General features: G+C 48.4%; 1 protein-coding gene across 1 annotated transcript in view; it reads right to left on the bottom strand.

Moving 5' to 3' along the window:
• XYLT1 (xylosyltransferase 1) overlaps positions 1-15,546 on the bottom strand; it is a 311,724-nt gene that overhangs the window by 81,181 nt on the left and 214,997 nt on the right. The window contains 1 exon segment of the mRNA XM_032605511.1: positions 208-380. Within this exon segment, the coding sequence (XP_032461402.1) occupies positions 208-380 (173 nt within the window).

Below are 15,546 nucleotides of genomic sequence, written 5' to 3'. Positions count from 1 at the left end.
AAAGTCTAAAGTCACAGCTGGGAACTTTGGAACCAACACACACACACACACACACACACACACACACACACACACACACACACACACACGGCACTTCAAGATCAAATGCTCTGGGGGGAAGCAGCTGTTCAGCCTGCAAGCCTTCCCTGAAGGAGAGGTCAGCTTAGAGAGAGGAAGACAGACCTGCAGAGAAAGGGCGGTCCTCACCTTGTCCACGTGGATGTAGTAGAAGTGGTCTTTGTGGTAGATGGCCTTGAACATGCGCTGTAGCTGCCGAGAGGCGCGGCCGTGGACCACCAGGACAAAGGCGATTCTGACCCGGTTGGCCAGCATATACTCCACCGAATCCTCATCCCACTGAATGTTCTTGTTGGCTTTGCCTGGGAAAACCCGAGAAACCACAGAGGTGGGGTGAGCTCGGTCGTCCTCGGGGGGGCGTTTCTCTGATGCTTCTCCCCGGAAACTATTTGAGGGGCAAAGTAGTCATATGGGGCCCTGAAACCTGATTCAACTTAACCAAACAAGTCCTGGACCCTTACGCTGTCCTGGTACAACAGGAGTAGGAACCCTGAGGACCTGAAGATATGGTTTCCATCCCCAGGAAGCTGAAAAGAACGGACGGAGACATGTGTACACATATTAAACTACTGAACAAGGCAGGAGGAGATGAGAGATGTAAGAGGTGTATTTCTGAATCACAGAGGAAGGAGCAGTTAATTTCAAGTTGGGAAACGCAAGAAACACGTGCTGTTTTTGCCTGTCCAGAATACACTCTCCCTTCTCCTCCTAAGAGCATCCGTTTTAAAAAAATTGTAGCAAGAACAGATAACATGAGATCTACCCTCTTAACACATTTTTAAGCGGACAGGATAGTACTGTGGATTATAAGCAGTGTTGTACAGCAGATCCCTACAAGTTATCCATCTTGCATAATGGGAAATTTATCATCTGATATTTTGGGGGGCATCATCCCCCTCCTCAATTCTCAGTCTGTGTGGCAGGAGTGGGTCTCTCTCCATTGTCAATTTCAGCGGTGGTCACAGGGATGAAGCTTGGTTAATCAGGACACCGCCTCTCTCTGGCCACAGTAGGTACGGTTCAGCCCTAACCAAGCTGTTCAGCCAAGAAGACAGAATTCTGGACTTTTGTTGGAACTACTAGATGAGAGAGGTTTGCAATCCATGAAACTGGTAGATGCTAAGAGCCCTTTGGTCCCCACAGGGAGAGGAAAGCCAACACAGAGGGAAGCACTGCTGAGCGATGGAGGGGGTCTAGGTCCTCATGAACCCATCTGAGCCCCTGGATCAGCCCGGGTGGAGATCAGCCACGGTCAGAGCTTCTTTTTCTTTGAAAGCCCAGAACCTATACCAGGTGCTCCTGAATAAATGATTCCAGACATCTTTTCTCCTGGAAGCAGCCTCAAAGACACCTTTTCTCCTTTTCTTCCCTTGCAAATGCTCCAGGGGCAAGGTTTCAGGGAGGAACACAGCTTACTGGTTCAGTTCATTACAGGCCCAACTAGAAATATCCTGGTTTTCCTGAGCCGAATTTCCTTTGGGTCTAAACTGATTTCTTGTGGGTTCTAGGTGTGTGGGACTCAGAACCGTGTCAGGGTAGCAGCTGCAGGTGTCTCCGACTGTCAACTGGGAAAGCTGAGAATTAGGACTGTTTAGCCTGGAGGTCAGGAGATTGGGAGCCTGTCAGCTGCCACTGGGAAGCTGAATGGCCACCAAATGAGCGAGGCTCCTTCTATGTTGTCCCAGAGGACGGAATGAGATTAGCGTGTATCGTGTCCATGGCCTGCGGGACCTGCTTCCCGCAGATATGACTGCACACCCCTGGGCCTTGATCGCCCCTACCATCTACCTCGCCCCCTGGCCTTTTATCTTTTCCTTGAGCAAGCTCGTCTCTGCCTTGGGACCTTTCCACTGGCCATTCCTGACACCTGGGACACACTCTCCCTAGATCTTCGTATGGCTACATCTTCTTATCACTGGTTCACAGGTCACAATAAGGCCACCTGGCCCCCACCAACCACATCTCTCTCTTTCACCTCGACCTATTTCGATTTTCTACATAGCATTTAACACCATCTGAAATTGTTTCCTTGTTTATTGTCTGAACCCCCCTACTAGAACATAAACGCCAAAAGATGAGGGACTGTATCAGAATGCTTGTCACTGGATACATAACACTGTAAGAATATCTGGCACACATCTGGTTTTTGGTGAAAATAAAAGTTACAGGTGGGTACATTTTGGTACCATAACGATTACAGTACCCTTCTTGAGCATTCAGCAGTCCTTACCATTAATTATTTCATTTAATCCTTATAGCAACCCTGAAAGGTAGGGCCATTATCTCCGTTTTGCAAATGAGGAAACCACAGCTTAGAGAGGCCAAGCGATTTATTTGCTCAAGGTCACACTGCTTTAATTAAGTTAAGCTGAGATTCAAACCCAGGTCTGTTTCCAAAGCCTATGTGCTTAACCACTAATATACACTACATTACCATACCCAGAATTTGGAAATGTTTATAACAATTCTGCTTAGTTAATGAAATATCTTGTACATTAGTTATTGCAGGTAGATTGGCATGTACATGAGGAAGTCAGAGGCATTGCAAGGTGGATTCGTGTATCATGTGGGAGGCTGACTCTAGGTGGCCAATCAGGTTACATCTTTTCATCCACCCTCCATCCACCCATCCATCCATCCATCCATCCATCTATCCATCCATCCGTCCAAATTCAACCACCCATCCAACAAACCATTTAACTACCCACCTAGCAAAGCATTCAATGGCCTATCACCTCCCCCAAAAAACCCAACCATCCATTCATCCACTCACCCATCATCCTCCAAGCAAATCATCCATGCATCCACTCTTCCAAACATCTAACGATCAACTCACTGATCCACGCAATATTAACTTAGCCTATACTGTGCTAGGTACTAGAAAATTAAAATTGGGGGAAAATATCCTTGCCTTTGAGGAGCTCTCAGCCAAGTGGGAAAAACAGAAGACAATGCTCAATTGTTTTATGATAGAAGTATGCTCTTGGAGGGTGGGGAAGGAGTGAACAATCTGCCCGCAGGGACAGAGGAGACCGCAGAGAGTTTAGCCCAAAGCTCCGGAGCCCACTTCCCCGCGCTCTCCTGATACCCCACCATCTTTGTCTCCTTGACTGTTCAATCAGTAGCTGCGATCCTGGGGATAATTAACATCTTGGCTCTGGTTGAAGACAAACTGGGGAGCAAGCAGAGGGTTTTATTAACCACCCTCTAATCTTCTCTCCAAACCACTTGCAAATACACTGGGCCTTCCTGGTGGTCGTATGAGAGGTGTGCCTGGAAGGATCATGTCCCTTTAAACACTCACACAACAACCTATTCATCCATCCAACCAACCACCCAGAATCCTTAAACCCTCCTACTTGCCAGTCCTGGACACAGTCTTGAGCACAAAGGCACATGGGCTGTGAGGCTGTTTTCACAAATGGATTATGAATGGATTAAGGAATGTGAGAATCCAAAGTAAAAAGATAATGACATATGAGAAAAGCTTACATTCTCTTTCCCGCAACCACAGCCCAAAGGCAGCGTAATTATCACAGGGCTGGCTGTAACCTCTCTCCACTTCCCTTGGAGACTATTTATCAAACAAAGGAAGGGATGCTTAAAAACAATGGCTACTGGGCTTCCCTGGTGGCACAGTGGTTGAGAGTCCGCCTGCTGATGCGGGGGACACGGGTTCGTGCCCCGGTCCGGGAGGATCCCACATGCCACGGCGCAGCTGGGCCCGTGAGCCGTGGCCGCTGAGCCTGTGCGTCTGGAGCTTGTGCTCCGCAACGGGAGAGGCCACAACAGTGAGAGGCCCGCGTACCACAAAAAACAAAACAAAACAAAACAAAAACACAATGGCTACTTGTGTCACTTTTTTCTACCTGGATTTCATTGGGTGATTTTTCAAAGGTTTAAACGTGGATACGATGCTTCATAGGAAGTCCACTCTGTAGGAGCTCCCGGTGGCACTCAGATAATACTGCTCATCCCTGCCCCAAGGTCTCTGGGTAACAATGATCTGGAGTTCCCAGCAAGTGAGGTTTATGAGGCCTTTGGGAACAGCCACGCTCTCCAGCCCTGGATGTCTCTTGCCATGTTGTTGAATGAGTGAATGAATGAATGCATTCCGGAGAAGACTGGCTGCTCTGGTCCAGAGGAGCTGACGTCATCTGAGTGCCGGTCCTGAGGGCTCTGTGTGGGTCATTACTTAGCTCCAGGAGGAATTCTACGTCATACTCGAGACTCAGAGAGGTCAGCACGTTTCCCCAGGTCACACAGCGAGTGTGCACAGAGGCGGGAGTAGGGGCCCCAATCCAGCCCCGCTCCTGCCACCCCCGCTCTGCTGCATTGGAGAGCAGTACGGGGAGTGAAGGCCACTGGTGTCTAAGGGGACTTGGGTGTTGACAATGAGAAACGCCTTTTGTAACTTCTCTCTAGGGTTTTTAGAAAGCAGAGCAGATTCACAGACGCAGACATGGATACACTGCCACACCAGCAGCAGAGGCTCCCGGGTGTGAATAGCATAAAGCCATACTTGGGTCAGACGGTCGGTCTGGGGAGCAGTAAAGACAAGGGGGAACAAAAACCTGGAGTTCTTCTGGAGCACAGCTATTTTGGGGATAAGGGTGGGTGAGAAAGACAAAAAATATCTACAGAAAGGAGACAGAGAGATGGAGATGGGGATGAGAGGTGGGGATCAGGGGAGGGATACAGAGAGGCCACACACATCGAGAGAAACGCAGAGAGAGACCTGCAAACAGACAGGAGGACCTTCCCCTCCCACACATACGGGGGACCACGCATGTAGAGAGATCCACACAGAAACGCAGGGAAAGACAGACACACAGACATAAATGGAGACAAACACACATAACCAGACACACACACTGAGACAGCTTAGGCAGAGGGAAGGAGGGGAGCCACGCTGTAAAAGCTGGATGCACTCGACCTCAGAGCCCTGCAGCTATCCTTAAAAGCAAAGGCCAACGAAAGTTCCAGAATCTCAGAGTCAAACAATGCCTCCAGGCCTGAGACGCTGCCTGCTCCTCTCCCCCTGCCCCCCAGTCTGCCTCCATCCTTTACACACCTGCCCCTCGCCTGTGCCCTGACCAGCCCTGTCCACGTATGAGCCCAGAGGTAGAGGAAGAAGGTGAGGCTCAGGGGGGCGAAGCGCCTTGCCGAGGGCCCATCAAATTGGTGGGATAGCCTCGGGCTGGCTCCATGACCACAATGGCAATGTTCCCCATCTGGCACGTGGTTGGACCCTGATGGGTTTTATCGAATAAACAGGAGAGTGAATGTGCGAGTTCTCTGCCCCGAGTTGCAGCAGGGTGGGGTACTGTTCAAAGGGGCTGAGGTGCCCTTTGCCAGGTGCCAGTCACCAGCTTCCTATAGTTGCTCCACACCCCCGGCTCCTGCATCGCCCTTTCTGGCAAGCTGCTCAGACACGGGGTCGCTGGAGAGGACAAGAAAACACCCCGTAGACCAGGCAGAGAGGCCCCCCTGGGGGTGGGTCTCCTCCACCCGGGCCACCGTTTCTGGGACTGTGCTCCTGGAAAGCACCCGGCCTCCTGCACCAGGAGTGGGATCGTCAGTGGGTTGTGGTGAGATTCCCAGCGGGGCGGGAACTGGGGATGGGCTCTCTCCCACCCTGCCGGAGGGGGTGGCAGCCGGCACAGCTTGGTGATGTGGGAACTGCATACAGCGTTAAATATGCAGTCCCCTTGACCCCGTAACTCCATGCCTAAAAATCTACCCTGGGGGAGGAGAAGGCAAATATGCCCATCTCTATGTATAGGATGTTTTCTTTGTTCAATTAGTTACTCAATGCGGCGTCTCCTCTGTGCCAGGCACAGTTCCGGTCCTGTCAGTGGACACAACAGAGTCCTTTCCCAAATGCTGCTTAGGCTAGTGGGATAGAAAGCCATTAAAAAAGTAAGCAAATAGAGAATACGATTGCAAACAGTGACATAGGTTATGAAGAAAAAAATTTAAGCATGTTCAGGGCGGGGTTTATTTGGCTATGGTGGCCAAATGTAGGCTGATGTGAAGTGGATACACTTGAACAAGCTTGAACGAGTGAACTGAGGGAGTGAGTCATGCAATTATCATGGATGGAGGAGGATTCTGGGCAGCTGGCATAGCAAGTGCAAAGGTCCTGGGGCCTCCACCTCAATAGTGTGTATAATGGTCCAAAATAGGAGTCGACCCAAAGGTCTTAGTAATACCTGTTGATATAGAACGTTGTCTATAATATATTAAGCAAAAGAGAAGTCCTACAATGCAATCCATAACAATTTAAAAGACATGGACTAAAATACTAACAGAGGGTCAGATGGTGGCATGACGGTGTTCATTTCTTCTTTACACTTTGCCGCGTTAACTGCATTTTGTAAAATGCATTACTTTTATAATAGAACCTAACGATAAAGGTGATGCTTATTGCTAGTTCTAATACTGTTTACTGAGTGCCTACTATGTGTAAAACAATTTCTGTGCATGACTTTTTTACTTCTATCCAAACCACTATGAGAAAAGAGCTATTACCTTCCTCTTATACAACTGAGGAAGCTGGAGCTCAGAGACATCCCAGTTAGGAGTTGGCTGAGCTGGTCTGTGATGCCAGAGCCCTAGCATGGCCACTATGCTCGATCCAACTGTCCCCATCTCCAAAAGACAAAAATCTGTTCCTAGAAGCCTGTCAGTTGACTTTTTTCCAGCTGCAGGACAGAAAACAATGACATGTGGTCAGAGCTATGTGTGTCTTCACAGACTGAAACCCAAACACTGCCCGGCTCCTAAAAAAAATCTATGAGTTTAACAGTATAATCAGATTCCTGTGGCACAAAACAGAAAATAGGTGGAAGAATCAGAGTGATTAGAGGCAGCGGGGAAAGCTGACTTCAGACAAATGTTAAAAACCCAGGGTTGTAGGGAAGCATATCAAGTATATTTTTGTGATGCAGGTGTGGAGGCCAAGGACTCATGGAGGGCTGTGCCACCGTAGGCCTGTTACCCACCCAAGCTCTGCGTGTTTCTTTATCATAATATGGTCGAATAAGGACGACGTAAACCTTGGGCCCTAAAGAGATGGCGAAGATGAAGGTACTTGGCAAGGGTCAATGGGTTGTGCAGATGTCGTGATGCTAGCAATGATCACGCCTGTGGTACCTTGTAGGAATATGATCTGGGAGGAGAAAGTTAAGCTGCAGGGGTTAGGAGCGTGTCCTCTGGTCAGGCAGGTCTGCATGACCTTGGACCAGGTAAGCCACCTTTCTAAGTTTCGGTTCTCTCAGCTGTAAAAGTGGGTATGTTACCATCAGAGCCTGTCTCGTGGATGTCCATGTCCATTAGAATAGCTATCATCACCATCAGTGTTACTCTATTTGGCTGTTCGTCCCCAAGGATGTGGATCAAGTCTGGTGGACCCAGTGGGCCCAGCTCCAGCGTCCTACCCAAGACGGCACAGTCTCCCAGGGCTGTGTACACCCCAGAGCCCACGGTTTGCAAATAAACATCCACACCCTGGATCTCCCTCTGCAGCGTCTGCCTCTGAAAACAATGACTAAATAACAAACGCAAAACGAAGGAGCCTCTTGACTGGAATAGTTATTCCAACCAACAAAGCCCTCGATTCTACTTATACTCTGAAAGGGCCTCTTCCGGCTACTGCGAGGGGAGCTTTCTGACTTGGTTCCAAATAAGAGGGGAGGCTGGGTCTTGGAGACCAGTGGAGACGAGGCTGTGTGCAAACGGTTCTTGGATCAGGGGTGGGCCCAGCTCCCTGCCGCCAGCGAGGCACGGGCTCTGCGGCTCAGAACTGGGTCCAGCTCTGCTTCTTCACCGCGGGGGCTTTGGAAAGACACCTCTCCGGTTGTCACTTCTTCTTCTATAAACTGGGTTAGTCACAGGTAGTTCTATTTTTAATATGTCGAGGAGCCTCCATACTGTTTTCCATTGAGGCTACTCCGTTTTGCGTTCCCACCAGGATGAACGCTGAGGACATGCGCTGAGCGAAATAAACCAGTCCCAGAAAGACGAATCCTCTGTGATCCCACTCATATGAGCTATCTTACACGGTCTAATTCACAGACTCGAAGAGCGGAAGGTGGCTAGGGGCTGAAGGGTCGGGGAGATGAGGAGTTATCATCAATGGGCAAAAAGTTTCAGGCAAAAGGCAGATGAACGAGCTCTAGAGAACCTGACTACAGCACTACGTCTGCAGCCAACGGCACTGCACTGTGCGCTTAAAGCTGTGCTAAGAGGGTAGAGCTCGTGCTAAGTGTTCTTCCAAAATACAATAAAATTTTTTAAAAAATAAAGAGGGATGAGCGAGCCATCCCTGGCCCTGCTGGCGGTGGGGTGATTCGTGCTTGTGGATGGGGCACCCTTGCCCACCAGGCACACCGCACGGAGTGGGGTTCATGTCATCGGAGGGGAGAGCCTGACAGGCTCCAGGTTCTTTGTCAGACTTGGGCCGAAGGGCCTTTCTCTCACTGGGCAGCACACCAAGGGCCACAAGTCTGGGTCTAAACCCTGATTCTGCTGTGAATCAGCCGTGGGGCCCTAGGCGAGTCATTTCCCTTCCTTGGTCCTTGAAGACTCTTCTAGAAAAATAATGATGTCTGAGGCATACTGAGCCCTAAGCACTATGCATACATGATTTCATTACTTAATTTTCCTAAGGCCTACGAAGCAGGCACCGTGATTATTACCCCCATCTCACCATGGAGGACTCTGAGGCTGAGAGGCCCTGAGTAACCGATGAGTTACCCTCTCTGTAGAGTGTCGGTTCAGAGACAAACCCATGCTTTATTCTAGCAGATGAGTAGATAACATTCTCATAGTCTGGGATTCTAGCCCAATCATGGAGTTAGCATCACTGAATAGAAAACTGTCCTCCCTTGAGACAGGGTTGGTTTTTGGTAATTCACTTAGTTTCTTCCTCCCTCCCTCCCTTTTTCAGGTTTATTGAGGTATAATTTATTATTATTGAGGTATAATTGACATATAAAGTTGGAAGATAATTCAAGTTGTACATTGGGGTGATCTGATATACTACACGTTGTGAAATGATTCTCCCCATCTAGTGAGTTAGCACATCCACCACCTCACTTATTTGTTTATTATGTACTTTGGGGGTGAGAACATTTAAGTTCTACTCTCTCAGCAAATTTCAATTGTACAACACAGTGCTATCAGCTATGGTCACCATGACACAGTCACGTTAGATCCTCAGACCTTATTCATCTTATTGCTGAGAGTTTGTATCCTTTGCCAACCTCTCCTCGCTCCTCCACGCCCCAGCCCCTGGTGACCATTTCTCTACTCCCTGTTTCCAAAAGTCTAACTGTTTTTAAGAGTCGACATATAAGTGATATCACAGTGTTCGTCTTTCTCTGGCTTATGTCACTTAGCATCATGTCCTCAAGTTCCATCCATGTTGTCGCAATGGCAGGGTTTCCTTCTCTCTCGAGGCTGAGTGATACTCCCTTGTATATACCACAGCAGGTGGGCTTTCTTGATAGCTGGCAGTTCCTCATGAGCCGACGCCAAGGTTGCATCTCTCCTAGCATGCCATCCCCATCACCTACGCCCCCGCCCCTGCCGGCTCAGGGGAGAGGCCCTCAGAGAATGAACGATTCGGACTGATGGATTAAGCCGGACAGCTCCGTCCACGCTCAGCGCCCAGGGGGCCGAAATGGAAGCCTCAGGGCCAAGCTGTTGCAGGGGACGGTCTCCGCTCATGTGAACTGGCTGAGGGCTGGACCCCGCTCTTCCCTGTTCAGGAGCCCCAGGCCTCCCTGGGAGGAGCCGGGCAAGTGCCTGGTCATGTCTCTAACATCAGGGCTGCTGCTCTGACTCCCGTGGTCATGTCACCTCCAACCTGACCTGATGGGAAGTGAGGGGAGGAGATACTAAGCAGGGATCGTGGAATCGGGAGAGGGGAACTGAGGGAGTAAGTCCAAGGATAAAGCTGGCCAGGCCACACCCTTCGGGGCTCAGGAGAAATGACCCTTTCTCCGCCAAGCCATCCCTGACCCCCTCCCCCATCCCTTCCTTGCACCACCCTCCCACAGGCCCTCCAAGAATCCTGAATTTCTTCTTTTTAAAAAAAAAACTGTGGTAAAATACACATAACATAAAATTTACCTCTTTAATCATTTTTGAGCATACAGTTCAGTAGTGTTAAGTACCTTCACATGGTCGTGCAACCGTCACCACCAACCTTTTCGTCTTGCAAAACTGAAACTCTGTACCCATTAAACACTAACTCCCATTCCCCTCCCCCAGCCCCTGGCGCCCAGTATTCTACTCCCGTCTCTATGACTCCTCTAGGTGCTCACATAAGTGGAATCATATAATATTTGTTCTTTTTGCAACTGGCTTCTTTCACGTAGCAAAATGTTGTAGCATGTGAAAGAATTTCCTTCCTTTTTAAGGCTGAATGGTATTCCACTGTGTGTATGTACCACATTTTGTTTATCCATTCATCTGTCAGTGAACAGCCGGGTTGCTTCCAACTTTTGGCTCTTGTGAATAAAGCTGCTGTGAACATAGGTGTTCAGATATCTCTTTGAGACCCTGCTTTCAATTCTTTCGGGTATATACCCAGAAGTGGAATTGCTGGATCATATGGTAACTTTATTTTTATATTAAGTTATTTTTTGAGGAACCCTTCCTGTACTACTGAACTCAGCCATCCCATGTAGGGGCTCAGCCTGGGTCTGTATCCTGAACCCACCACTTACTCACAGGTCGTTTGGCTGCTGTGTGCCTTTGTTTCCGCATCTATCAAAGCGTGCTCACCTCCAAGGGATGCTGTAAGGACTAAAAGCTATAACACAGGCGAAATATGGTCATGCAGCTCGACAGTGGAGAAGCCAGCTGTTGAGCCCATGTGGGGTGACTCCGGAACCCTTGCCCAGTGCAGTGAAACTTGTAACTGTTCACACAGCTGGGCGGGGTTGGGGGGGGTGGGGGCAGGACCTGACCATGAGGACTTCAGAGCTGGTGTTCTTCCCAAGGGAAGATTTACATAGCCCACACACAGGACATCAAATGGCACTAAGTGAGAATGGGAAAGGGATTCCCTTTTCAATTCTCATCCAGCCTTACCGATTAGCCAGCCCACCAAGGGAGTCTCAGATCAATGCAAACATTTCCTCAACAGCAAGGGGACTGAACTTCCTCTCCCAACAAGGGGAGATCTGCCCACAGTATTGGTGTCTCTGGCAGAAAAGAGAAGTAACTACGGGCACTGAAGGCCACTGTTGTGATTTCACCGATTCATTTGCATGGTTGCTGTCTCTATGACAAGGGAGAGAGAGATCTCCACTTCTGGCAGTGATGCAAAATGACTTTCAAAATACAACTGACTTAAGTAAAGATGAAAGTGAGTCTATTGCAATGAAAACATTATGCAAATAATAGGGCATAATGGCAAATAGGGATTTGGCAAAATCGTGAAGGTGAGAGAGTGTGAAGGAAGCTTGGAGAATATTAATTAGACTCCACAAACTTGCTTTCCAACTAGGATGTGCTGAGTTTGCTAAACAAATGAGGGCAGGTGAAGGCCAGGTACAGACTGATGCCCAAGCAGCCTCGTATTTCACGGAAGGACTTGTAGGTCCAGATAACATTTGCTTTCCAGGCTTCAGGGGCCCAGGAGGGTTTCGTTGGGAGTTTTCTGGAGTAGCCACTGGGAGACCACCTTCCTGCCACAGAGAGAGAGAGAGAGAGACAGACAGACAGAGAGACAGACACAGGGGTCTGCTGAGAAACACTGTCCTTTTGACTTGCACTCCAATATGTTGAGCATTTAATATTTATAAAGTTTTTTGCACAGACTTCTTAACTCTCATAGCAATGCTGCATATAGAAATTATCCCCATTTACGGATAATTGGCCCAGGCTCAGAGAGGGTGAGGAACTCACCCAAGGTCACAGAGCTAGGAGGTGAAGAAGAGATTAAGAAACAGAAACAAACTGACCTGACTTCAGATACCATGCTCCATGCATGCTCCTAGCAAGAATCTGGGCATCTCTGTCTCCACTCAGGCTCCCACTGCCAAGCTCATCTGGACCCAAAGCATCATATTCCCTGAATGGCTTCTAAACCACTGTCCACTTTAGAATGGGGTTTTGCGGTCTGAGCATGATTGATATTTGGTACCAGATAATTCTTTGCTGTGGGAGATGAGCGCCGTCCTATGCACTGTAAGATGTTTACGTCACATCCCTGGTCTTTACTCACTAGATACCAGCAGTATCCTCCCACTTGTGAAAAAGCAAAAATGTCTCCATTCATTGACAAATGTCCCCTGGGAGGAGGGGCAAAATCACTCTTGGTGGAAAGCACTGCTCTAGAACAGAAGTTTTCAAAATGTGGTCTCTGGTCCACAGCAACAGCATCATCTGGGATCTTGCTAGAAAGGCAGAATCTCAGGCCCTACCCCACTCCTTGTGAATCAGAAACTCTGGGGTGGGGACCAGCAATCTGTGTTTTAACAAGCCCTCCAGGTGATTCTCATGCAAGCTGAAGTTCGAATCCACTGGCCCAGGCTAGTGAGGCTCACCTCTGCCCATTAGAATGACCTGAACGTGGTAAAAGAACAAAACAAAAAGCAAAACCCATGCCTGGGTCCCACCCCAAGAAATAATAATTTAATTACTTTGGTGGGTGCAAGTATTGGCAAGTTTTTAAAGCTCCCCAAGTGATCCAACATGCAGTCAGGGTTGAGGACCACATTTTGTACCTTCTTTTCCTTTCAACCTCCTCTTAAAACCTGCGTCTCTCAAGGTGGAAAGGGTTTTACCCAGATACGTCTCTGGGTGCCACCTCACACGCTCACAGCCTCCTGTTCCGCTGGAGACCCAAGGCTGTCTCACTCATTATTTTTCTCCCGCTCTGAGAAATGTCTCCCTCCATTCCTGATCAAGCACTCAGGAAACTTTCCTGCTCACTGATTTTTTTTTTCCCCCTCATTCAAGTCTGGAGTTATTAAACCACAGCCCATGGCTGAAACGTCTTATTGATTTTATTGTCAAGAGCCCTGGGATATTCTAATGATGTACTGCTCAATAAATGGAAACCAGTGGGATAAATATTGATGGCGTATGGTGCATTTCACCGCAATTCACTGGGTCCCAGTCACTCCGCCGGTTACCCAGCAAAAGCACTGTGCTGAGGCCTGCAAGCTCTTGTCCATCCTGCTGATGTTACTTTTCCCACACATCAAGGATGAAAGTGCTATTATGATGAACAGCTACTCCTGTGTGCCAGGCCCGGGCAGAGTGTTTTTAAACAGATATTATCTCATTTACTTCTTACAGCAGACCTATGAGGGAGGTATTCTAATTATTCCCATTTTACAGATAAGGAAGTCAAGACTCAGAGTGGTTATGTGACCTGGGGCCCGCTAATACACTGTGGAACTGGGATTCAGATCTCCATTTGTCAGCCACTAAAATGAGGGCTTTTAACCCCTGCTATGGTGTGAATGTTTGTGTGCCCCCCAGAATCATATGTTGAAAACCTAATCTCCAGGGTGATGGTATTGGGAGGTGGGGCCTTTAGGAGGTGATTCAGTCATGAAGGTGCAGCCCTCATGAATGAGGTTAGTGCCCTTATAATACAGACCCCAGAGACCTCCCTTATCCTTCTGCCAAGTGAGGACACAGGGAGAAGACAGTGCTCTATGAACCAGAAGCAAGTCCCCACCAGACACCAGATCTGCAGGACTTTCTAGCCCCCAGAACAATGAGAAATAAATTTCTGTTGTTTATAAGCCACTCAAGTCTGTAGTATTTTGTTATAGTAGCCCAAATGGACTAAGGCAAGCCCTAAGCTAAACCATGCAAGGAAAGAACAGCTTCTATTGTTATCCGAGTAACCTTTCAGACGGTTTTGGTACAGATTAATATTTCACACATTACCCCCCCCCCCCGCCCCCTTCTCAAGCAGTGTTTCTCAACAGGGACCACTGGCATTTGGGGAGAGATAATAATTCTTTGTTGGGTTGGGCTGTCTCATGCCTTATGGGACATTTAATATCCCTAGTCCCCCAAACAGCCTCTTCCCCTTTATATTTCCCAGAGTCCCCTATAGCGAATCAATACAGTTGTTGCTTGAGAACCACTCATCTTACTGGGAGGCAGAAGGTTCCCTGCCAAGATGGCCTACTTCACTTTTGGCAACACGGGCAGTCACTCTGGAAAGGCAGCATGGCAAGTGGAAAGAAGTTTGGCTTTGCAAACTTTGCAATCAGAGATATCGGGCTTCCAACCACAGCTCTTCACTCCCTAACTCTGTGAGGTTGGGCAAATTATATCACCTCTAAGATTCTAGTCCATTATCAGTACAAAAAGGGTAAAATATTGACTCCTGTTTCATAGGGAGGGACCCATGGAATCATGTGCTCAGAAAAGGGCCTAGTACAGAGTGGTGGTTCTTAACCTGGGCTATTTTGTCCATGCCACCACCCATCTCCTAGGTATTCTTTCTGAATTCCCGATTCCACACAATCAATGTGCATAAAAAATGAAGTGTTCTGTGCCACTGCGTTTGGGGTGTTTTTTTTTACTCAGCAGTAGTAACTGGAACAGGCACCTATGACATGCCAGGCAGGCAGTGTTCTAGGTGTAACAGAGCAAAGCAAAGCACATGCCACCAAGAGCCTGGGCTTCTAAAGAGCAGACCTTCCCAAAGGGAAGACAGACAATAAACACATACACATAAATATTTCCCAGATCACTTCCATGATATGAAGAAAATTAAATGGCGGCTGTCATTACAATTACCTTACATAACGACATGCAAGGAACTGCATTCTATTTCTCTTCTCCCCTTTCCAGCTCACTTCCCACTGTACTCACCCAGTTTCCCTTTCCGGGAAGCTGTAACGTAATGTCATCAAACCCCTGTTTCCATTCCTAACTGTTCTGTTCCTTTTTCAAAGATACGACTTGCTATGAAAGGAATTGTGTCACTCACCCAAATTCCTATGTTGAAGGCCTAACTCCCATGTGATTGTGTTGGAGATGGGCCTTTTAGGAGGTGATGAAGGTTAGATGAGGTCATAAGGGAAGAGCCCTGATCCGATGGGATGAGTGCCCTTATAAGAACAGACGTCAGAGACCCTGCTCTCTCTCTCTCTCTGCCACATGAGGGCACAGGGACAAGGCAGCCTGCCAGCCAGGAAGAGTGCTCTCACCAGAACCCAACCAGCTGGCACCCTGATCTCAGACTCCCAGGGTCCAAATCTGTGAAAAGTAAGTGTCTGTTGTTATGTGGTATTTTGTTATGACAGCCTGAGCAGACTAATGTATTAGTCGGAGCTCAAGGGATGCATTCCTTGGAGTAAGATCTACAGGTTGAGTAAGCAGTTGACTAGGTAAAAGGGGGGAGCAGAGAGTGTCCCCAGGCAGAGGGAACAGCATATGCAAAGGCCCTGGGGTGAGACAGAGCATGGTAAGTGA

Source organism: Phocoena sinus, chromosome 15, assembly GCF_008692025.1.
Source record: "Phocoena sinus isolate mPhoSin1 chromosome 15, mPhoSin1.pri, whole genome shotgun sequence".
NCBI lineage: Eukaryota > Metazoa > Chordata > Mammalia > Artiodactyla > Phocoenidae > Phocoena > Phocoena sinus.
Note: the sequence above shows the minus strand (reverse complement) of the source record. Positions and strands in the feature narration are given on the sequence as shown.